This window comes from Liolophura sinensis, chromosome 9, assembly GCF_032854445.1.
Source record: "Liolophura sinensis isolate JHLJ2023 chromosome 9, CUHK_Ljap_v2, whole genome shotgun sequence".
In the NCBI taxonomy this organism is placed as follows: Eukaryota; Metazoa; Mollusca; class Polyplacophora; order Chitonida; family Chitonidae; genus Liolophura; species Liolophura sinensis.
Window position 1 is genome coordinate 27,781,741 of NC_088303.1, and position 23,741 is coordinate 27,805,481.

A 23,741-nucleotide genomic window follows, 5' to 3' on the forward strand; every position below is an offset into this window, starting at 1 on the left:
ACCCATGATGCAGGAACACAGCAAACAGAATCATCTTGACCAACCAAAATAAAGCACATGTTACAGGTGGTATATACCTGGTATGTAGACATGGATGTTACAGGTTATGTGTGCAAAACAGTGTGATTTTACTTTAGGCCTATAAATTTTATACTGCTCCGTTCGCTTAATTAATGCGAGTGTGGTACCCTAGGTATTCATAATTAAATCTTTCATGACGAAAAACTGGTTTCCCCATTTCCAGTAAAAGTACAGTAGCAAGTTTCAGATCGTCCAGCAGATGTAGCACTCTTAAATGGTTTTATAAGGGCGCAGTGGACCATGGCGTTAGAATAGCATGAGTGGACCGAGACAAGGGTTCATTCCGGAGCTGGGCCATGTGTTATGACTAACAGTGGTAATATATTTTGCCTTCATTAAAATTTAACAAAGTAGACGTTAAAAACGGCGTAAACTAAATGGGTTGAAACATGTTCACTTGGCGACTATCTTACAAAGTGATCATTGATCGTCTTCTACAACTAAGGGAGATCACTCTCGTGTAAGAACGTCCCAAAATGCCATGCAGAAGGAAGTGTCGACCTTGACAGAAAGTGATCTTTCATGCGTGCTTTCGATTTCGGATTCCATTCAAATTGCACGGCCAGGAATGTCTGACAAATGCATTGATGACAAAGGAACAAGCCAGCCTCATCAGCCACTGACGGTTCGACAACGAAAACGGGTCAGATGCTTTAAAATAGACTAATTACTACTGAAAGCCAATGCATGTCTCGATTTCGTGTTGTTGTTGTTCATTGTTCAAGTTCTTGTTAAAGACCATACATTCTTAGATTCTGGTAATTTTGTGTTAAGCTTTTTACTGAAATTTAACTGCTGAAAAAGATGAAACCTTCATTCATTGACAGACGCATGATCTGATTATGAGACTGTTTGAGAAACAAGTTAAACATTAATTCAATCTGTGAAAAGTTTCGACATCTGCTGTTTTGGCTCATAATCATATTAGTGGTGTGTGCATTTCGGCTCCTGTGATTCAACCAGGATTTATAAAGTGTGGAAAAGCATTTGTTTGATATATATAGTTGATTGATTGGTGTTTAACGTCATGCGCTTGTATGACGGCAGTCTTGTTTATGGTGGAAACCATAACCAGACTGAAGTAAGCTGGACAGCGGAGAAGCTAATCCCTGTTCAGCTTGATGCTGATGTTGATTACATCAGAGCATGTACTCCAAGACTGAATCTCCTACATGTATGTTGTTTTATGTCAAACTTCAACCATGGAGGTGAGAAGATATCTGATAGCTTTGTCTTGTTTCATTTTAGATGAGGAGAAAGCAGTACCTAAAGGAACTTAAAAGGCAGAATGTTTATGATGAGCATCGTGTGGAACAGTATGAGGCTGCCGACTACTACTTTGAAAATGGTTTGACATGTTGTAGTATTTACTGAAATTATTTTTGTGCTCTACATACATTCAGGGTTTCCGCTAGGCCTGTTTTGCGTCTAGTAAACGGACCCATTCTCCCGGCAAAGGTACCTAAACTTCCTCCTGAGGCATACAAAAAAGTGAAATAAAGAAAAGGCTTTTTAATTGCCAGTGGAATATTTGAATCCTTTTATAGATATGTTGATGGTAATAAATAGTTAAAGCACCAAACAAACCAATCTACATGCTCGCCAAACTCTTGTGTATATGCTACATCAACAACGAGTCCTGCATCTTGTCAAACATTCTATTTTCTGTATCCATGTGTCCAGGCCCTATGGCCTAATGCACGCGGGGATAGTGCATGGAGCACTAATGGACCAATTTGCTCCAGCATAATAGCTAGAAGGCAAAGTCCTGCCTAAGCATTGTCTACTCGACTGACCTCTTCATACGCCAATAATTTGGGAAAATACTTTTAAAAGTGACAAGAAATCAACATTTGATGTGTGAGATGATGTGCCTTGACATATCAGAAAGGTCAGTCATGGGTGAGCAGGCGTTCACCTGACTTTTGCCCACGACATGCAAGTTTTGGCACATATTTTCGTTCCGCCGATCTGATATAACACAGGAATTTTACTACGGACATCATGCACTACACATTATCTATCAAAAGACCCAAAACTGAAGGGGGAATACTAGCCCAAAAATCTGGTCTAAGGATGGCTCAAATTTAGTGATATGCAAAGACTGCTGGCATCCTTAGCCCCAACGACGTGTACACCTGATTATGACATTGTATCTTTGTTCACCTACCTCATCAGAAAAGCTCGCTGCATACACAATACTTAATATCCAAATCCACTTTATATATGGTCTGTCAGCAAGATAAGACATTTATGCACCTTTGTAACCATTAACACTGACCTTTATGTGATATTTCCTCAGAAAACCTCTGTTGATTTCAATAATTAGGTCTGCTTTGAGCTACTCATCGCATGATGCTGTCTACCTGATTGACCTAAATTGGTACGTCAATCACGTAGACGTCTGTTGAGATTCTGACATCATGTGAAAATATATCACAGGGTTATTTAATCTGTAGATCAGTTCAGCATACAAAGATGGACAACGATGTGGTGTTGAAAGCTAATTGTCGAGTTAAATAGAAGTATGAAGTGCCAGATGCTTTTAAAATGACAAGAAATTGATGCTGTGACTGCGAGTTGTTTTTTTTTTTAAATTTTTTTTTACCACCAAAACTTAACCACATGTGCGCGTCAGCATGAGCATGCACAATAACATGGAATTAAAACGGACTCTAAATTTATTTTCTGGCAGAAACCCTGACATATATACATAGCCTGAGTACCGATCAGTTGCTTCAGTGTAATTCTCAACGTAGAATTACGGCCTGAAAGTTTTGAACACAAGAAGGACACAAGCTCCAGAGCACATAAGCAAGATTTCAGGAAGCAGGGGAGGGCATATGCAGATACCTGTGTTCAAGACGTGTTCCGATTTGAGGTGTGCTATCACATTCTTAAGCCTAGCACACTCCTTAAAACAATGTATAGGTGTGCAGCGCTAGTAAGTCAAACCTGACAAAATCAACGGTCTGGGGAGAATGAATTCAGGTGTGTCATGGTCTTGTGCAAGGGATGTGATAATCACACTCCTGCTGAGAAACAAAGACAGAAATGTGCACATTATAACTCAATAGACGGAACTATGCTCCAACTTTGAACATACTTCCGAACCGATAAAATGGCAGTTTGTGCAGAAGTTTCCATAACTGATGTTAGTGTACATTTTCTGTTAAGGTAAAAATGAGTGAAGGAAATATACATGGGGACATTGCTGTTCTTGTGACAAGCATAAGTTTGGCTGATATGAAAATTTTTCTCCCTACGGATGGTCGTAGGTTTCTGTGGGCTCTGCTCAGTTTCCTCCCACCATATTGCTGGCTGCCTTTGTGTAAAAGAAACATGCTTGAGTATAGTGTAAAATACCAATCAAATAAACAAATAAATATGTTATATTATAGGACTACGTAAGGTCTACCCCTATCACTTCACCTTTACAACGTGTGTGCAGGAGAAGTGGACAGGTCAACCCATCCTTGAGGTATTTGCTGAACAGTTCCAGAGCAACACTGAAGAGAACTATGTAAGTCATTCATTCTGCCATGCTGCATGACTCTAACCACAAGTCACAAAGGGCACTTGGTGACAGTGCCATAAAATCAAAGATACTATGATGTTTTTTTCCCTGAAACTTGACCACATTTCCAATGGTTTCCAGCTTATAATAGGTAACAGAGTGATTGAATTAAACCTTAGGGTAATGCATCAAGTGATAGTGCTGATGTAGCCCATACACAAGATTCAAAGCACATCATGTGAGGAACAGACTAAAGCAAAGATACAATTGTCAACGCACTACAGCTTATAGGAAGAAGTGGCAGCCATACATGCCTTCAGGGTACTTGGTCAGTGGGGCTAATAATAATTGTGCAGTCTGATGTTCATTGCTGACCCCGTGTCTTCCACCAGTATGGTATAGCAGTTTGTATGTCATACTTGGGAAAGCTAGAAACTTGCCAAAGGTCATTCATGTACTCCATTACTCCTAAAACTAACAAAAATGTGACATATTCTGGAGTATGGAGGCTCTACACAGTCAACTCCATATTTTATTTATTCCACAGAATTGCTTGTGATTGTGTTATTCATTGTTTCAAGGTTATTGGCCAGTATCATAAAATATTCCTTTTATATATCATTGTACAAAGTTTAGTGCAATATAAATTTTAAAATTTAAAAAAAAAAAATTTTGATATTTTTTAACTGGTTTCAAAAATGTATACAAGTATTTATTTTTGTTTTATTATGGATGATCTCATTATGACATACATCACCATCTATTGGTTTCCTGGTTGTTGCCACAGTGTGGCTGTAATACTGACAGAGTGGTGTTTTAAATCCATAATTGTTCTTTCATTCATTCTTCAGCATGACCTTATAAAACAACAGTCAATCTTACATCCGTACAGCATTGAGACATATTTGCATCACTGCTTATACCCACAAGACATTGTAATCTGACATCGTGCTCTCTTTACAAAGCCCTTGTATAATACAACCAGCCCTGAAGTCATGCTTATAACGCAAAATGTGCACAGATACAAACTGGATTACGAAAGGAGACTGAAGGATTTGCACTGCGAGAGGGTGGAGAGTTTAAAATAAATAGGCGTACATGTAAGGTTGCTAAAATGTGACAATAACATGTATGCAAATCTATAATGTTCAGTGCATCACATTTCTACCATCTACTGTTCGCAGAGAAAAGCAATTGAAGCAGGCCATCTTCGGGTAAATGGAGAAACAGTTGGGGTGGATTACTGCTTGAAAGCAAACGATATTATTGTTAGCAGAATACATAGGTGTGTAAAAGACTTAATTTTCAGAAATATGTCTATTACTTTTCTGTGGGAAAATAATGGTGTATATTGATGAAATAAAGTCTAATGTGTTCCGAGTAATGTCTAGAGGTTTTTTAGATCCCTCCAAATAGTTTGTACGGTCGTTTGCTGCTTTTTCCTACTGCTGTTTGTTTTATCTGGTTTGTTTCTGCTTGTAACAAATAGTACTGTTTATGTTTGTGATTAGTAACATTTTTGTAGCAAAAAGTGTAACAGCACTGGTTGTGTTTGTAAGCTGTTCTTATGTGAGTACGTTTGACAGGACTTGTTGCAGAGGTCTAAATGTTTGGAGCTCTTCACAGTGATAACCTTATTAAAAATTGAGGTCATCCAATGTGTTCTAAAGTTGTAAAATGTATGAAATTCCATTTATATCACAGTTAAAACATGGAAATGAGTAAAAGGGAACAAAAAAACGAAAAAAAGACATTAAAGTGTCCGAAATTGTGAAAACCTGGGATCAGTTTGACGTCATCCTTTTTATTTTGAGCTCTTAAATACGAGTGAATGACCAAACACTTTGACCCCTGGGTTGTGTGTTGCAGACACGAGAACCCCGTGGCTGATGAAAAAGTGGAGATAATCCATGAGGATAAGGATGTGCTGGTTGTAAACAAGCCTGCGTCTATCCCCTGTCAGCCATGTGGCAGGTACAGGTTCAACTCCATGGTGTTCATCCTCTGTAAGGAGCTGGGTCTGCCATCCCTCAGAAGTGAGTCAGGTCTCATTACACACCACCAGCCATGCATATTGTCTCTCCCACGAACTTATTATAAAGAGAGCAAAAAGTTTGTTGTTGTTTTCATTGCACCTAAACCAAGGAATTGCATACCTATACAAGAATCATTACAAAACAGTGATACCAAGAGGGGCTATGCAAATTTTAAAACATATCTTTCTTTTTTTTTTTTTGTCTTTTTTTCTTTTCATCAGTTAATGTTTGATGTATTTAGTATATTTATTTAAGTATTAGTGTCTTTTAATAAGAGCCAAAACTCAACATAATTTGTGTTATTATGTTTAGTTTTGAAAAAATGTGCAGGATAATGTTATCACAACAAAATATTGTCTCTGTAAGAATGTAATTAATCAAATAATAAATCAAGTAATAAATCAAATGTGAACATTTGAGAAAATGTGTGATGTCATAATACTGAAGTAATGACCACTTACATCATCAGTATATCAGGTTATGTCGTGTAAAAGTTTATAGGGGGAGTTTATGGTTTTCTGAGGTGAGGGGGGGGGTGTCATTTTTTAGTTTTTTGTATATTCCTACATTTTTATGACCTTGCTGATGATATGATTTTGTAATGTGCTGTGTTCTGCAGATATATATCGTCTGGACTGGCAGACCTCTGGTGTTATGATGCTGGGTAAAACCAAAGAGAAGGCCATGATATTAGAACATCAGATACAGAATGGCTTTGTCACCAAGGAGTATGTGTGCCGAGTACAGGGAGAGTTTCCTTTGTAAGTTATTTTCTTAAACTCTCTGGTGATAAGGGTTTGTTCTGTGCCTTTGTTAACCTTGATTCCATTGCATGAAAAGCATGTAAATTTTTTTTTTGTAGTTTGACTTGGAATTGAGAACCAGTTTGACATACCCTATTTCACCTAAAGTGTGGTAGGTAATAATGCACTTTCCGTAGCACATAAAGGTGTTATGATGATAATTTAGATTCCAAACACTGAAGTATTTCTGATGAGAAATTAACCAAACTTCACAAAAAATGTCTGTTAAAAGTGGCTGTATAAGGTGGAGGAATTAGTCAGAATGAAGGAAAATGTGTCACTTCAAAAATTCTAAATCTAAGTGAAATACGACATGTAGTGTGAATTGGTCAATAAACAGAGCACTGAACCATCCTATATTGAACTGTAGTATGCAGACATTCTTTTGAAAAATTTGTTATCCAGCATCTTTGAAATCCAGTGCACGGTTCAGTGTATATGAAAGTTAAACTGTTGACGCAATTTTACATATGTAGCATGGAAAATGAAAGCCTTGGAAAAGCCTAGAAGGGTTAAATCTTTAAGATCTACCCTGTTGCAATCTACCATGTGATCCAGCTTTATTAATGATTTTTGAAAAGGTTATTGAAAATTAAAATCTTCGGTGTAAAGACTGGAAGTTTTTCTGAGTGTGCAGAATTACTAGAGCTAAATCACTGACTGAACATATTGTGTACTGAGCCATGACATTCAGTCTTGTGACCAGTTACACCCAAACTGTACCCTTAAATTGTGAAAATAATCTTCTTCAACATCCAAGGTTACACCTCCCATCTGCTGCTAGTTGTCAGAAAGGTCCCGTTCAAACTTGTCCTCTGAATCCTCCAAATACCATGAAGAATTGATATTCCAGATCAGGTTGATATTTCTAAAATGAGTAATGAAAATCATCTCTTTATAGTTGTGCCCTGATAATCCATATGGCACGCCAGTGTGGTGGAGGCATTTTGCACGACATGCTTTAGAATCTAGTTGAGGTGCATTACGGCATACCAATGTGGTGGAGGCATTGTGCATGATATGCACTAGAACCTAGTTGAGGTGCATTACAGCACACCAATGTGGTGGAGGCATTTTGCATGACATACTAGAATCTAGTTGAGGTGCATTAGGGCACACCGATGTTTTGGAGGCATTTTGCATGACGTACTAGAATCTGGTTAAGGTGCATTACGGCATACCGATGTGGTGGAGACATTTTGCATGACATGCACTAGAATGTAGTTGAGATGCATTAGGGACACCAATGTGGTGGAGGCATTTTGCATGACGTACTAGAATCTAGTTGAGGTGCATTATGGCACACCAATGTTTTGGAGGCATTTTGCATGACATACTAGAATCTAGTTGAGGTGCATTATGGCAGACCAATGTTTTGGAGGCATTTTGCATGACGTACTAGAATCTGGTTAAGGTGCATTACGGCATACCGATGTGGTGGAGACATTTTGCATGACATACACTAGAATCTAGTTGAGATGCATTAGGGACACCAATGTGGTGGAGACATTTTGGATGACGTACTAGAATCTAGTTGAGGTGCATTATGGCACACCAATGTGGTGGAGGCATTTTGCATGACATGCACTAGAATTTAGTTGAGGTGCATTATGGCACACCAATGTGGTGGAGGCATTTTGCATGACATGCACTAGAATCTAGTTGAGGTGCATTACGACACACCAATGTGGTGGAGGCATTTTGGATGACGTACTAGAATCTAGTTGAGGTGCATTAGGGCACACCAATGTTTTGGAGGCATTTTGCTTGACATACTAGAATTTAGTTGAGGTGCATTACAGCAGACCAGTGTGGTGGAGACATTTTGCATGACATACACTAGAATCTAGTTGAGGTGCATTAGTGCACACCAATGTGGTGGAGGCATTTTGCATGACGTACTAGAATCTGGTTGAGGTGCATTACGGCATATCAGTGTGGTGGAGGCATTTTGCATGACATGCACAAGCACCTAGATGAGGTGCATTACAGCATACCGGTGTGGTGAAGGCATTTTGCATGACATACTAGAATCTGGTTGAGGTGCATTAGGGCATACCAATGTGATGGCGGCATTTTGCATGACGTACTAGAATCTAGTTGAGGTGTATTAGGGCACACCAGTGTGGTGGAGGCATTTTCCATTTCGTACTAGAATCTAGTTGAGGTGCATTACGGCATACCAGTGTGGTGGAGGCATTTTGCATGACATGCACTAAAATCTAGTTGACGTGCATTATGGCATACCATTGTGGTGGAGGCATTTTGCATGACATGCACTAGTATCTAGTCGAGGTGCATTTCGAAATTTAAATTCAAACTAGTGAGTCAGTTTACCATACATTTGACTGACTGAATCCAGTTTTTCCTGTTCATTAATTCGTGTTTCATATTTCTGTACAGAGGTGTGGTGACCCTAGACCGTCCCATCGTCTGTGTGTCTCATCGACTGTTCCTCTGGAAAGTGATGCCCAATGGCAAACCCAGCAAGACAGTTTTCGAAAGGATGAGCTTCAATGGAACCTCAAGTGTTGTCAAGTGTGAGTGGTATCCTCAGCTATGTTTTTAGGCTGAAAGTTTTAAATAGAAAATCAAGTGTTTCAGGTGTGAGTTGTATCCTCTGGTGTGTTTTTAGGCTGAAAATTTTAAATAGAAAATCAAGTGTTTCAGGTGTGAGGTGTATCCTCTGGTGTGTTTTTAGGCTGAAAGTTTTAAATAGAAAATCAAGTGTTGCAGGTGTGAGTTGTATTCTGTGGTGTGTTTTTAGGTAGAAAGTTTTAAATAGAAAATCAAGTGTTGCAGGTGTGAGTTGTATTCTGTGGTGTGTTTTTAGGTAGAAAGTTTTAAATAGAAAATCAAGTGTTTCAGGTGTGAGTTGTATCCTGTGGTGTGTTTTTCACATGCTGTGAGTGCACAGTAGTGAGGAGTACAGACTCTGACCAAGTGGTTAGATGGTTGTCTTTCACTTGCTTGGACACAAGAGGTACGAGTTCAATCCTAGGACAGGGAATTGGTGGCTTCACAAGCTCTCATTGTTCATGAGCCGTTGATAATAATCGTTCAACACTCGTGTGAACTACGCGTCTTTCACTAATATAATATACATACATGTATGTGTACATCACACAGTACAAGTTTGTTCTTAGTAACTTATCAAAGGTCATTGGTTTACCCTGAACCTCTGGTTTCCTCCACCAATAAAATTGACCGTAATAGTGCGAGTGAAAATTCCTTGAGTATGGTTTTTTAAGCAACGATTAAATTAACAATTAAATGCAAGGCTGTTTAAAATCTGAAAACCTTAAGACTCAAATGGCAGTGTCAATTGAACAGTGGTTTCAGAAATTTTTAATGCTCATGCCATTCGCAAATTCTATTCTCATTTATGTACCAAAAGCCATTTATCTACTGATGGAAGCTATGAATCTAAGACGCTTTAAGAGTTTGAAGTTCAGTGACAGGTTTGAAAGTGTGAAACAAAGTTGCAAGATTCAGTCAAGCTCTTGCTGTTTCAGTGGTTCGGCGCGGTTCAGTGGCTTGACCCTGCCAGACACAAAGCTGACTATAATAGTGGATTTCCTTACGACAGAGTAAGAATTTCCTATTCCTTATACTCAAACTATGTACCTGTGTTTTTTTATGTCTAACAGGTATACCTCAAGAAGTGCGAACAGCCCACCATATCAGAGTCCATTTACAGTACTTAGGTAACTTTCCTATTTTATACTGCATAATCATTCTCAACCTTGTGGATGTTGAAGATCACTACTAAGTGAAGAAAGTCATTTAAAAATGCATCCAGTATGCACATTTTTCCCCCGACAAAAATATCATCTACTGATAACGTAAATATAAGTAAATTTTTCCATGCCAGCTGTACACTGTAGGTTGTTTTTTCTAGAGCAAGTTATCTTGCTGGTAGCCTTATATCCAACATTATAGTCTGCTAGGTTGTTGAGGAGGTAACTAATTTCTAACGTTATGTATTTCATTTCTTATGTATTTCCTGCCATCTGGAAGCTGTTTCGTAATATTTACTCCTCAGCCTCTTAGGATTGAGTCATGGTTTCGTCTGCCTGTCTGTTTAACCCCGTCATTGTGATTGCAGCGTCTAGGGAACTATTCATAGGGAATTTGTAATCTTTAATTGAAATGTCTTTGGAACTTTTTGAATCTGTTCTTGCATTGACTAAATTTTTCTTAACTTTTTCCTCATCTTTGTGAGCACCATATTTCTTTTTTTTCAAAGGAAATTCATGAACTTTTGCAGAGATAATCAGTAAAAATCATAAATGTGCCTTTTGGCCTTTCCAAATGTATGCTTACATTAATTTGCTTATTAATACGAAACTGTTGTACATACATGTATGTATGTAAACCTGTTCATTGGAAATCCATGAAGTTTTTGCAGGTTTTTGTCAGGTTTTTTGGTACTTTTTTTAAAACTTTTCCTCATTTTTTGGCATGTTACAGTATGAAATTTATTAACTTTTGTCATCTCTGTAAATGTGTTTTGGCAGGCCATCCTATACTAAATGATCCTGTGTATAACAGTGAAGTTTGGGGCCCAACCAAAGGCAAGGCTGGGGTCTACAGCAGGCCTGATGCAGAGGTAAGCATTTGAGCTGGAATCCATTGTGAGAGCCAAGAACCATTGATGAGTCAGCCAGGGCACCCTCCATGGGTCAGTCAGGGCACCCTCAACAAGTCAGTCAGGTGACCCTGAATGAGTAAGCCAGGAGGCCCTTAGATGTGTCAGCCAGGGTGCCCTCCATGGGTCAGTCAGGGCGCCTTCAACAAGTCAGTCAGGTGACCCAGAATGAGTAAGCCAGGAGGCCCTTAGATGTGTGAGCCAGGGTGCCCTCCATGGGTCAGTCAGGGCGCCTTCAACAAGTCAGTCAGGTGACCCAGAATGAGTAAGCCAGGAGGCCCTTGGATGTGTCAGCCAGGGTGCCCTCCATGGGTCAGTCAGGGCACCCTCAACAAGTCAGTCAGGTGACCCGGAATGAGTAAGCCAGGAGGCCCTTGGATGTGTGAGCCAGGGTGCCCTCCATGGGTCAGTCAGGATGCCTTCAACAAGTCAGTCAGGTGACCCGGAATGAGTAAGCCAGGAGGCCCTTGGATGTGTGAGCCAGGGTGCCCTCCATGGATCAGTCAGGGCGCCTTCAACAAGTCAGTCAGGTGACCCTGAATGAGTAAGCCAGGAGGCCCTTAGATGAGTCAGCCAGGGTGCCTTCCATGGGTCAGTCAGGGCACCCTCAACAAGTCAGTCAGGTGACCCTGAATGAGTAAGCCAGGAGGCCCTTGGATGTGTCAGCCAGGGTGCCCTCCATGGGTCAGTCAGGGCACCCTCAACAAGTCAGTCAGGTGACCCGGAATGAGTAAGCCAGGAGGCCCTTGGATGTGTGAGCCAGGGTGCCCTCCATGGATCAGTCAGGGCGCCTTCAACAAGTCAGTCAGGTGACCCTGAATGAGTAAGCCAGGAGGCCCTTGGATGTGTCAGCCAGGGTGCCCTCCATGGGTCAGTCAGGGCACCCTCAACAAGTCAGTCAGGTGACCCGGAATGAGTAAGCCAGGAGGCCCTTGGATGTGTCAGCCAGGGTGCCCTCCATGGGTCAGTCAGGGCGCCTTCAACAAGTCAGTCAGGTGACCCGGAATGAGTAAGCCAGGAGGCCCTTGGATGTGTCAGCCAGGAGCCGTGATGGGACAGTGTGGGGGGCATCCTCAACAAGTGAGCTAGAGAGCTCCGGTTGAGTCCATGATAAATCTGCTAGTGGGTCTATAATGAGGTGGCCAGGCCCCTGGATAAATTCACTCAGGATCATTTGAAATTGATTTTCTGCTCTCGTTCTCTATAATGACTTTGTCACATGAACAATAAAACTGTTTGCCTACTGAAATTTCAAACTCAGTAAAACAGACACAAAAGCTGACTTTAAAAGGGGATCAGATTTGAAAAGTAGATTTTGTTTTTTGATCTACATATGTAGTATATCTATGTTTTCCTGCAGAAGTACTGATCTATGCTATCACAAACTGAAGGTTGAAAGTGTACCCAAATACTATTAGAACTAATTTCCCATTGACTTAGTCCCCTTGTGTCATGACAAAACATAGCATACCTTTCAAAAATGTGTATTTTACATGTGTGTTGCGTGGTGTTTCAGGTGATCAAGGATGTAGTGGCCATACACAGGGTAGGGCAGTGGACAGAGGAAAGAAATCCTATCCTTGACCTCAAACTCCAGACTGACAAGTTATCAGTATCGCAGGATGAACGTCTCGCCACAAACAGTAACTGTCGTTGTTGTCATCCAACAGGGCACCACAGCTTGATGCAGCACGAAATGAGATGTCAGAATGTGAGTGTTCAGAAGCTGTAAGTGGAACGGAATGTTCGCAGGATATGTACAAGGAGTGTGGACGCACGCAGAGTGGTGGGTTGTTGTTGGAGTCCATAGGGAGTGAAAATGCTGAAGAATCTAAGTGTGCCAGTGTGCGTGATTCTGAATCAGTAGTAGGACATGGTGAAGATGCAGAACAAACACCTCGCATGGACAGTCAAGAGGAGGAGAATGATGATTCATTATCACAGAAAATTGCAGCGGAGAAAATTGCTAACAGTTCAGCATGCAGAGATACAGAGCTTTCTCAGTGTTCGTCTTCAAGTGGTCATCCTGTCAGTGACTTCTCATCTCATCTGGTCAAAGATACACCTGATGATAGTGTGACATCAGAACCGTCTGCCAAACGGTTGAAAATTCAGGCGAATGGCACGCATGGGTCGTGTACTGTGAGCAGTTCCTCTACTGTTAGCACTTCAGCTGCAGCAGCTTTAGCGCCTGGGCACATCAGACAAAACCTGTCCTCAGAAGGGGGTGACAGAGCCAACGGGGACAGGCTCCTGCAAGTAGCTCACCCAGGTTTTGACATTGACAAGTGGGTTCCTGACCCACACTGTGCTGAGTGTACGAAGACTTACCTGGATCCTGACCCCCACAAACTGATGATCTACCTTCACGCTCTCAGATACACAGTAAGTTGTACCTAACATTTGGTGCTGTTGTCCAATCTGTACATATCTAAGCCATATCCCTTCAATTCTGAATGGTTCTTATCGATGCAGTACAGTTTTATACGATCTGAAGCATAGGGTAACACTGAGCCATGTCATTACCACACTGAGCCATGTCATTACCACACTGAGCCACATCATTACCACATTGAGCCATGTCATTACCACACTGAGCCATGTCATTACCACACTGAGCCACGTCATTACCACATTAAGCCATGTCATTACCACACTGAGCCACGTCATTACCACACTGAGCCCTGTCATTACCACACTGAGCTTTGTCATTGCCACACTGAGCCATGTCATTACCACAGTGGGTCCTGCATTATCACACTATGCCCTGTCATTACCACACTGGGTCCTCTGTTGTCACACTAAGCCCTGCCATTACCACACTGGGTCCTCTGTTGTCACGCTAAGCCCTGCCATTACCACACTGGGTCCTCTGTTGTCACACTAAGCCCTGCCATTACCACACTGGGTCCTCTGGTGTCACACTAAGCCCTGTCATTACCACACTGGGTCCTGTATTATCACACTAAGCCCTGCCATTACCACACTGGGTCCTCTGTTGTCACACTAAGCCCTGCCATTACCACACTGGGTCCTGTATTATCACACTGAGCCCTATCATTAACACATGGGGTCCTTATCACACTGAGCCCTGTAATTATTACACTGGGTCCTGGAGTATTACACTGAGCCCTGTAATTATTACACTGGGTCCTGGAGTATTACACTGAGCCCTGTAATTATTACACTGGGTCCTGGAGTATTACACTGAGCCCTGTAATTATTAACACTGGGTCCTGGAGTATTACACTGAGCCCTGTAATTATTACACTGGGTCGTGCAGTATTACACTGAGCCTTGTAATTATAGGGATTCAGACACATTTATTTTTGACCTCGATATGCACTGGTAAAATTCAGGTGAAAACTTGTATATTGGGGTTAAAAAAAATCAAGTCTTTGTTTTTTCTGGTACAATTACTCAAATGCTTGGATATAAACTGAATTGCATTTGAAGTTTCAATTGACTTCAATCACCAATGTCTGCATCTGTGATAAGCTGAAGTGGTCATTCAGAATTAATTGCTCTAATTGGTGATAAGGTTTAGTGGGTATAAAGCAAAGTGGGACACCATTCATATTTAGTTTGATCAATCTTCAGTAAGCCTGGAAAGTGAAAGAAAAGTAGATGCAACACGTGCTGGCATCCAATGAATGTTGCTTTCATTCACACTATCCCATTGGCTGTGTGTCTCATGTGAACCAATGAGCGAGCTTCTAACAAATTATGAACTGTATACAACAAAGCAATGGCCATTTGACAACTACGCATTGTTAGTATTTTCTGACAGTCTACAGAGAACTAATCTTGTTGCTTGACTGCGTGAATGACTGGCTCCGATAATTGTGAATTTACATGTTTATGTTGAACTCCTAAAAAGGTGACAGGTGACTTTGCTAGTTGATTAAATCTACTCACTCGACACTGAAAGGTGGCCAGTGTGAAAACAAGTCACACCTCCTAAGCATTTTGAATACCCTTCAAAGTAGGTGCGAATGTCATCATCTTACATAGTGATAAACACGTCGTTATAATTTCTTGAGTAAGTGCGTCCGTATTATAACTAAGTTAAAGTTTTAAGATTTTTTTTCTTCATTATTTCCAGTAAAATTAATTCCCATGAACCCATCTTTGAAGTAAATCCACAGAAATAAATTCCATCGAATAATAAATACTTTACAGTGTATACCTCTGATCAGAATAAGTCTTGTATTTTATGTTTGTAGGCCTATAAATATTTATTTTTTATCTGAAATTTATTAGTTCCTTTCTTTCTTCTAATATTTATAACAACCAACAACTGAACATGCATGGTTTATAATTGTAATTGTAATTGTATAAATTATATACCTCTGAGCAGGATAAGCACAACTCTGTATTTTGCAAATGTTTACTTTTGATATAATGTTTGTATATAATGTTTACTGTTTAAGTTCCTTTCTTTCCTTTAATGTAATAACCAACAACTGAACATGAATCACTGTGGTTTCTAACTGTTTTATTATACAATGTATATCACTGATCAGAGTAATGTACTTGTATTAGTATGTGTATGAATCAACAATAAAATCATGATCAGATATAAACCTCAAATGAAATTAAACTTCTTCCCTATCATATATATATATATATATATATATATATATATATATATATATATATATATATATATATATATATATACCGCTATATGTTCACAAAATTACTGGTCGCTAAGGTAGAATTAACTCAATACTAGATAATAGTGGGTGTTTAATAGTATAAATAAACTCAATCTGGACAAGAAAAAAAATGCACAATTTTGAGTTTCCTGTTGTAAAAATTTGAACTTCTGTGAATTCCTGTAATTACCACACTGGGTCCTACATTATTGTGCTGAGCTCTCTATTTACCACACTGGGTCCTGTACATTATCACACTGAGCCCTGTAATTAATACGCTGGATACTGCGTTATGATATGGAGCCTTGTCATTATCACATTGGGTCCTGTACATTATCACACTGAGCCCTGTAATTAATACGCAAGATCCTGCATTATGATACTGGGCCCTGTCATTACCACACTGGGTCCTGTACATTATCACACAGAGCCCTGTAATTAATACGCAGGATCCTGCATTATGATACTGAGCCCTGTCATTACCACACTGGGTCCTGTACATTATCACACTGAGCCCTGTAATTAATACACTGGATCCTGCATTATGATACTGAGCCCTGTCATGACCACACTGGGTCCTGCATCCAACCAGGTTTAAAACTGTATTACTGTAAGCATTGTTAACATTGCTGTGTCCATCAATATTCTGGAATTCATCACAAGTTTCCCTTGTTATTTGTGGAGGTCACAGCATTGCTTGACCGCAAAAAGACAAAGAATTGGGTAACAGAGGTAATAAAATTTGATGTATAGCAATGCTGTTTGGCCTCTGTCTTCCCCCAATCCCCTCCCACCCTGTCCCACCCCCTACCAACAGTCAGTGTACAGTTACATGTAAACATCCCCAAGGCAACTGAGCAAAATGATAATCTTTTCAAGATGCTCTTTCAGATGTAATCTGGTTATGAAATATCTTCATAGGTGCTTTGTGTGAAAAATAGTTTTTTTTCTGATCTCAAGTTACGTGTTACATGCAATGTATACTTCTTGAAAATCGTTTAAACAAAACTGAAGTATCGAATCATGCATTGCCTTGTTGGAGTTACTACAATACTAACTCTACTGTATAATGTGTACCACATATGTATACTGTTTCAGGGTCCAGGATGGGAATACAAAACAGAACTACCAACATGGGCTGAAGAGGACTGGCAAGGGGAGTAACTGCAATTTGCCTGGTGCTGGTAGCATTTCTGTTAAACTGCCATGATGTCAAGATTTTCGTCCATTTTGTGTTCTTTGTAGCAATCAGCTGCCTGTAGGCTATATGGTGTATAGAGATTACTTGGTAGTTTTGTTTGGATAGCCACAAGTACTCTAGCATGTATGTTATCCATGTGTCGTGGTGTTGATTGGTAAGAAGGCTTATTGCTTCAGATAGGTTTACATTATCTGACGGAATGTTTGCAGAGCAACAGGCATCACCCAGTAATTTGCCTACTTAGCAACAGCTGATTAAACAGTTCATTATCAATTGCCGCTGCAAACATAGATATATTGGCACAAAATCATGTCAGACATATTTTGTGTCAAATGATTTCAATTTATCTCTTGCGCGAATAGAGAGAACAGCAAGAAAACAAATGTATATTAATGTAAACATTGTACCACGTTTCAAGTATACCTAAGAAATGAATATTATTTTGACACTATTTTTCACCTTTGCAGTTTATGTGTAATAGTTGTGTTGTTGTTATGCAGCTGAAATGTGGTCATATCAGGTCTTTTGACAGCTCATTTACGCAGAAGCTAGAGTACCAAATATGAGAATTTTCACTGTTTATTGACATCAATATTTTCATGTTGAATTATTGACGTGTCTAAGGATTTAAAGTATTACATGTGATATGCTTTTTCGGTGCCCATGATACATCTGGGATTAAGATAGGCAAATGGTTATGAAGCTCTATTATTCTCGCTCAGTCAGACTTGAGAATCGTAAACTCGCCAGCCACTGTACAGATGAAGACGACAATGCTTAACCTTTACCATAAAAGCATCAAAATAAGCTTAAAGTCAACAGCCAGATTCCTGAAAAGGTTACTGAGGTCAGAATAGTATGTTTGCCTGCATATTAATTCAACTTACTGTCATGAATTTGATGGGAAAGTAATGCCGAAGTTAATGATTCATTTCTTGCGGTACGATGGAGAGTGTCGGTAGTATGGTGTCTTCTCGAATGTCCCGCTCACTAGGGTTGAGGGGTTATTCCCTTTCCGTCTATCTTTATCCCATGATACATCAACAGTGACCTAAACAGATATTTTATTTATACATGTATAAATGAACAAAACTTTCATGGATGAATTTATCCAATCAGAATCTGTAACTGCATTACAGGCTTTTTTCTCCCAAGTCTGCTAAAAACTATAGGGGGATGTACTTGATTTGTTGTTCATGTGAAGCGGTTGAATTTCACTGATTTGATTTAATTCATCATCACACAAAATACCAAAAATGATGTTTGACTGGCCCTGGTGTGATTCTGTGTTGACGTCTTGATTTGAACAAATTTCATCTTTGTAGGTGACAATGGCAGCAGAATGGATTTATGAAACATTACTTTACTTTACTTACTTTACTTACCCATAGCATCGGCAGAATACCAAACAGTGCAAATCACTGAGATTTCAAGCTCTCAAATGAATTATCTCTAATGTGTATTTCACATCTTCCTCTTCAACTTTAAACATGTTCTTGCAATATCGCTGACATATTGCCAGGGTGGCATTGAGCCACAATCATTCATTCATTCATCCATCCATTCATTCCTCTTCAGAAACACCCGATATCTCAGAACAAACACATTAGCTACTATCGCATTGTGCAATATGCTGAATACAACAAAGTATATAACTTGTTTTTCCTAGTCAGTCATTTTGCAGCACCAACCCCAGAACTATTGGTTAACTTACTTATGTAAATTACTGCTGCAGTTGTACATTATAAATCATTGAAGTCAGAATTTGATTGTTTCAATCTGTGTATGTTTCAATCCTTCGCACACTGTTTAGTGTAAATTTTTCATTACATTAATTATTAAAACTTTGTCTAGAGACTTTGTGAATAAGGTGTTGATTAATTAAAATAAGTTTTCAATTTTGTGATGTTTTTGATAATAATAATAATGCTGGATTACTACCATGGTTTTGAAAACTTTTAGTCAGGCGCAGTGAATTGTTTATAGGGGGACCAACTCATGAATATTGATATTGATGTGCATTTTTAATATTCTTTTTTATTTATCTTTAATTTACCTCAAGGAGGATAGTTGTAGAGTATGCCCTTGAGCTGGTAATGTAGAATTTGACTGTTAGTCCGATCAGAGTTCAAGTTTCAAATATCTGGGTGAATTCCATTTGTCGACCTGACCAACTGCTGGCAGATTCTGATGACACTTGGAGGAGAATGTGTGATTTTCTAATGGTACAAAAATCAAGCTACTGGGTGCTCAAAAATTAACATAGCTAATAAAATAATAAATTCATAATGCTGTAACTTTCATTTTTCAGATTATGCACAGATTTAATTGACTTGGTTTCAAAATAGGTCTCAGTGCAGACGGATATTTTCATCAGTTGTTCAAGGCGTTCTCCAGGTCTGATTGTTATATCCGTCAACAGACTCTGAAAAATGGAAGTTCTAGTGTTATTAGCTGTGATTTTATTGCCTATTTTAGGGTATGCTGAAAGATGATTACAGTAATAGTATAGGATAATTAATGTGTGAAAAGCCAGCCATGCACCTAAGTCGTGGAATGCACCTCAGGTAAACCGTTATCAAAGTTTTTACAAAGGATACATAAAAACAACTCTAAAATGATGATTATGATTGTAATGAAGAAAGTTTTTGTTTTTGAGACATATTTTATAGCTCTTAAAATACATATTTTCCAACACTATTCAGATCTATGTGTTTCATGTATCCTTTAATGTTGTCATTTTATCAATTGTAAAAGTCAAAAACAGAATAACTAAGCAGCTGTAAAAGAAAACTTCCGTTTAATGATGTGTGGGCATTCTTTTTTACGTTTCAACATATCCTGTCCACAAACATTTCTGAATTTCCCTCAATATTCCCCAACTCCTTGTGACATTGATGGCTATTTTATGGCAACAATGATATTAGCTTACACTTGAACCAAGTTGGTGAAACGCATTCCCCAGCAGAATTCAAGTTGCCTTATTGTTTCTGAAGTGAAAATAAAGATGAGATTTTTTTAAGGTTTTCCCCAATATTAACAGGCTCTGAGAACCCTTATATGTACTATAAGGCAACTTTCATAGTGATATTCTCAACTTTTCCTTACAGTCTTCCCAGGCCAGTAAGTGAACTGTATTTCCATATATGTTTAAGAGCTACAGAAGACATTTACAGGCTCTGAGAACCCTTGTATGTACTACAAGCCAACTTTATTGGTGATATTCCCAACTTTTACTTATAATCTTCCCAGGCAAATAAGTCCATTGTTTCCCTGTATGTTCAAAAGCTAAAGTTTCAGATAAAAGTTTGCAAAATATTTGCACATGAGCTGAATGTGATTAAAGCACGGTGTTTATAACAAGCTTGCATGGACAGATCTGATTCTAACCTTCATGGGATGCAATGGTCGGAATTTACCACTCATCTAATTCCCAGTGATTTCACAGATGAAAGAGCAACTTTAAGTGCAATTCATGCACATTTTTACTTCTGATTTTTGAGACATTGGTTGGATTGGACAGTGTCAGGGCTTTACAAAAAGTACCTTTTTATCAGTCAACAGAAAGTAATGCCTGCAGAATATGCTTGAATAAACACTTTGCAAACACGCGAAAAGGCTGAAGAATTACAGCAGTATTTGATGTAAACCACCAAGTTTTTTAAGATATAGCACCTCCCTGAGGCTTGTGAGCTGTCAATTCATTTTGTCTCCAGGCATACAAGTTTTTTTTTTAAAATCCCAATTATTTCATAAGTGAAGCTGCCATATGTAGCTACCATATGAGCAAGTTTCTATTCAGTAAATGTTGCTGAGGAGAAGTAGTGGTATTAGTAAAACTATTATTGACTTATCTGCCCTAGTTGGGAGTTAAATTAGAATAATGAACCTTGAGTGGCAATGCCGTGCAGCGCAGAGCAAATTATAGTGATTTAGAAATACTAGTAAGCTTTATTTCTCCATTTTCTGGTCTTGTTTTATATGTTGTGGACTTTACTTCACCATCCCTATCTGACAAGACTACCTCAGTTCAAACACAGTCTTTCTCACCAAAGAGATCATGAGTTTAAACCCAGCTCTTGCAAGCTATGCTGCAGCCTAACGTCAGGAAATGTATCATATGCATGAACAAGGTGCGGTGGATTCCTCCACCTATGAACTTGACCTTCGTGGCGAAGGTAACATATCCTTACTATATACAGTTGATAAAACATCAATTAGTCATAAAACATTGTATAATATTTATGTATAACAAGATAAAAACAAATACCAGTCTGTCATTTCCATATCCCAACTCTGACTTTTTTTTTTTTTTTTTTTTTTTGGTGCTTAAGCAATGGTTAAATAACTTTGTGGTTAACTATGGTGCTAGTGAGGGTTTCCAGTCAGACAGGAAAGCCTGTTGTAGCATTGACGGAATGAAGTCTATGTAGCAACTCAACGTTATTACTGTATGTTATTTCCCAGTATATTCCTATGTCTTTTGATACATAGTTGCTATAGGAATAGTTGATAGATTGTGATTACTGTCTTAAAGGTCTCTGACAAAATTAACCTTGAGCTGTCAAGAACCACCTAACTGTAGTCTCAGCAGTGATGTCTGTTGTGTCGTGATTATGGCTTGTACAGGGACTGCAGAATTAGGGTGGAAGAGAGGGGGTGGGGTTGGGTGTGTGGGTTGTATAGTGAGCCTCAGCTGCTTTGATACTTAGCAGCCTCCACCCCAACTTTTTGGGAATTATTCTGTTGTGTTTGTAACACTGTTTAACAGTAAAGTACAATTAGTACAATAAATGATTAATGTCATTGAAATCTATGAAAAGGTAACCATTGAGGGCAAAATAGCTATTGAGCTGGAACAACCTAACTCTGGAGCGAGAAATCTGTATGTCAGGATTTTGATTGGCATTAAAACAATAAGTGTCAATTCAGCATATCATACAGTAACACCAATGGACTATTCAGCTTGGAGTTGCCGTCCTGACAAATTTGTTGGTTATGATTTGTATTTATTTCATTTCTACGTGTACATGTAGGTTGCTTTTGCTCTCGTATTGTGCTTACTGCAGAATCTTGTTTACGATTTATTCCAATGTGTTCATTTTCTTCTCGAACTTTGTTGAGGTATAAGGGTACATTGTGTTACATGATTGTGTGTTGAGTTCATGTTTCTGTTCCCTGGCTTTAATACTACAGCACAGTTGGAATATATTCAAGATATTTTAGTTTTATTAAGGTTTTGTTAAAATTTTAGTCTCCCCTTAAACTTTATACAAGTATAATTTTTAAACAGCTGCTGTATGTAGATATTTACAATAAGCCATTTTTATCACTTTCAACTTTTTATTTTCTTGCCTAAATTCTTGATGATGCAACATAAATAATCTTAAAAACAGGACATTTTAGAGTTGGCTTCTCATTTATATTCATTTTTTTTTTTTTTTTTTGATTGGTGTTTTATGCCGTACTCAAGAATATTTCACTTATACGACGGCAGCCGGCGTTATGGTGGGTGGAAACCGGGCAGAGCCCAGGGGAAACCCACAACCATCCGCAGGTTGCTGGCAGACCTTCCCACTTACCATTTATATTGAACCTGTGTTTAATGTTGTACAAAGGATAACTTAATGGGTTGAACCCAAGTTGAACTTCATGATTTCACAGTATTGCTTATTGGCTGGGAAATCAATATTCAGCTACGTAAATTAAACTTCTGAAAATTGCATACTGCTACCATATACAGTCACATCAAGGAAAGCAATTGGAGATCTGAGCTCTCTGTGGATATGAAGTTAAATGATCTGAAAACCAAATTTAATTAAGTCCATCTACAAATTGAATTCCTAGGATTTATTTGTTTGATTGGTGTTTTATGTTGTACTCAAGAATATTTCACTTATATGACAGTGGACAGCATTATGGTGGAAGGAAACAGAGAACAAACCGGGGGGAAAACCAGGACTGTCTGCATTTTACTGTCTGCAGTTTGCTGTCAGGCCTTCCCACGTAAGGTAAATTCTGAGGAGCCTGTGGTTTCAAAACGCATTTGTCGGGTATAAATACATGTACATGTATACACCTGGCAAGGTGTAATGGCTTCCTTTTTTGTCTGGTTTCCTTTTGTGGTCTCTTCTGTCTACATGTGTAAACCTGACCATTGCCATATTAGTGAAACATACTGGTGTAAATTATAGAACTTCAATCAAATAAATCAAACTGCAGGTTGGGAATACGTTTTTTTAGAGTTTTTGTTCCCAGCATACATTGTAGCTCAACAAATTTGTCAGCCACTTCCTGGATTCTTTTCTTTACCTTTATTCCTCAACCTTTTTGCTATGAAAGAGCAACTTTAAGCTCAGTTTATACACACTTTTACTCTGATTTTAAAGATAGAACTACACTGGTTATACTGTCCAATTTCACAGCTTCATAAGAATTGTGATTTTACCAGTGTACATAGAGTAATGCCTTCAGAATAAGCTTAAATAAACACCTTGCAAATATGTGAAAAGGTTTAATTTTGTGAAATTACAGTGCATATGTTAATATGTATTTAATATTAATCTAGTCTTGATTGCATGATCTGACCTGACATTGTCAGCAACTCTGCCCACTCAATCATAAGCTAGCTAATACTCCTGTAACTGGAAGTAGCAGGTGTCCAATGTCCAATATGTGCAACCTTACATAACTTCGATTTATTCATTTATTTGATTGGTGTTTCACACCGTACTCAAGAAAACATCTCTCTGACCCATATGCATGTATGCTTGGGCTGTTACATGGTAACT

At 38.8% G+C, this 23,741-nt stretch overlaps 1 protein-coding gene across 1 annotated transcript; it reads left to right on the forward strand.

Moving 5' to 3' along the window:
• The first annotated feature begins 579 nt into the window (after positions 1–579).
• On the forward strand, positions 580–21,260 carry LOC135475357 (pseudouridylate synthase RPUSD2-like). Its single transcript, XM_064755217.1, is given in 12 exon segments — positions 580–724; positions 1,330–1,429; positions 3,483–3,604; positions 4,783–4,883; positions 5,468–5,634; positions 6,254–6,395; positions 8,841–8,977; positions 10,088–10,144; positions 10,958–11,049; positions 12,605–12,825; positions 12,828–13,473; positions 16,848–21,260. Coding segments are annotated over 12 exon segments (1,926 nt in total). The 5' UTR covers positions 580–649; the 3' UTR covers positions 16,914–21,260.
• The last annotated feature ends 2,481 nt before the right edge of the window (positions 21,261–23,741 follow it).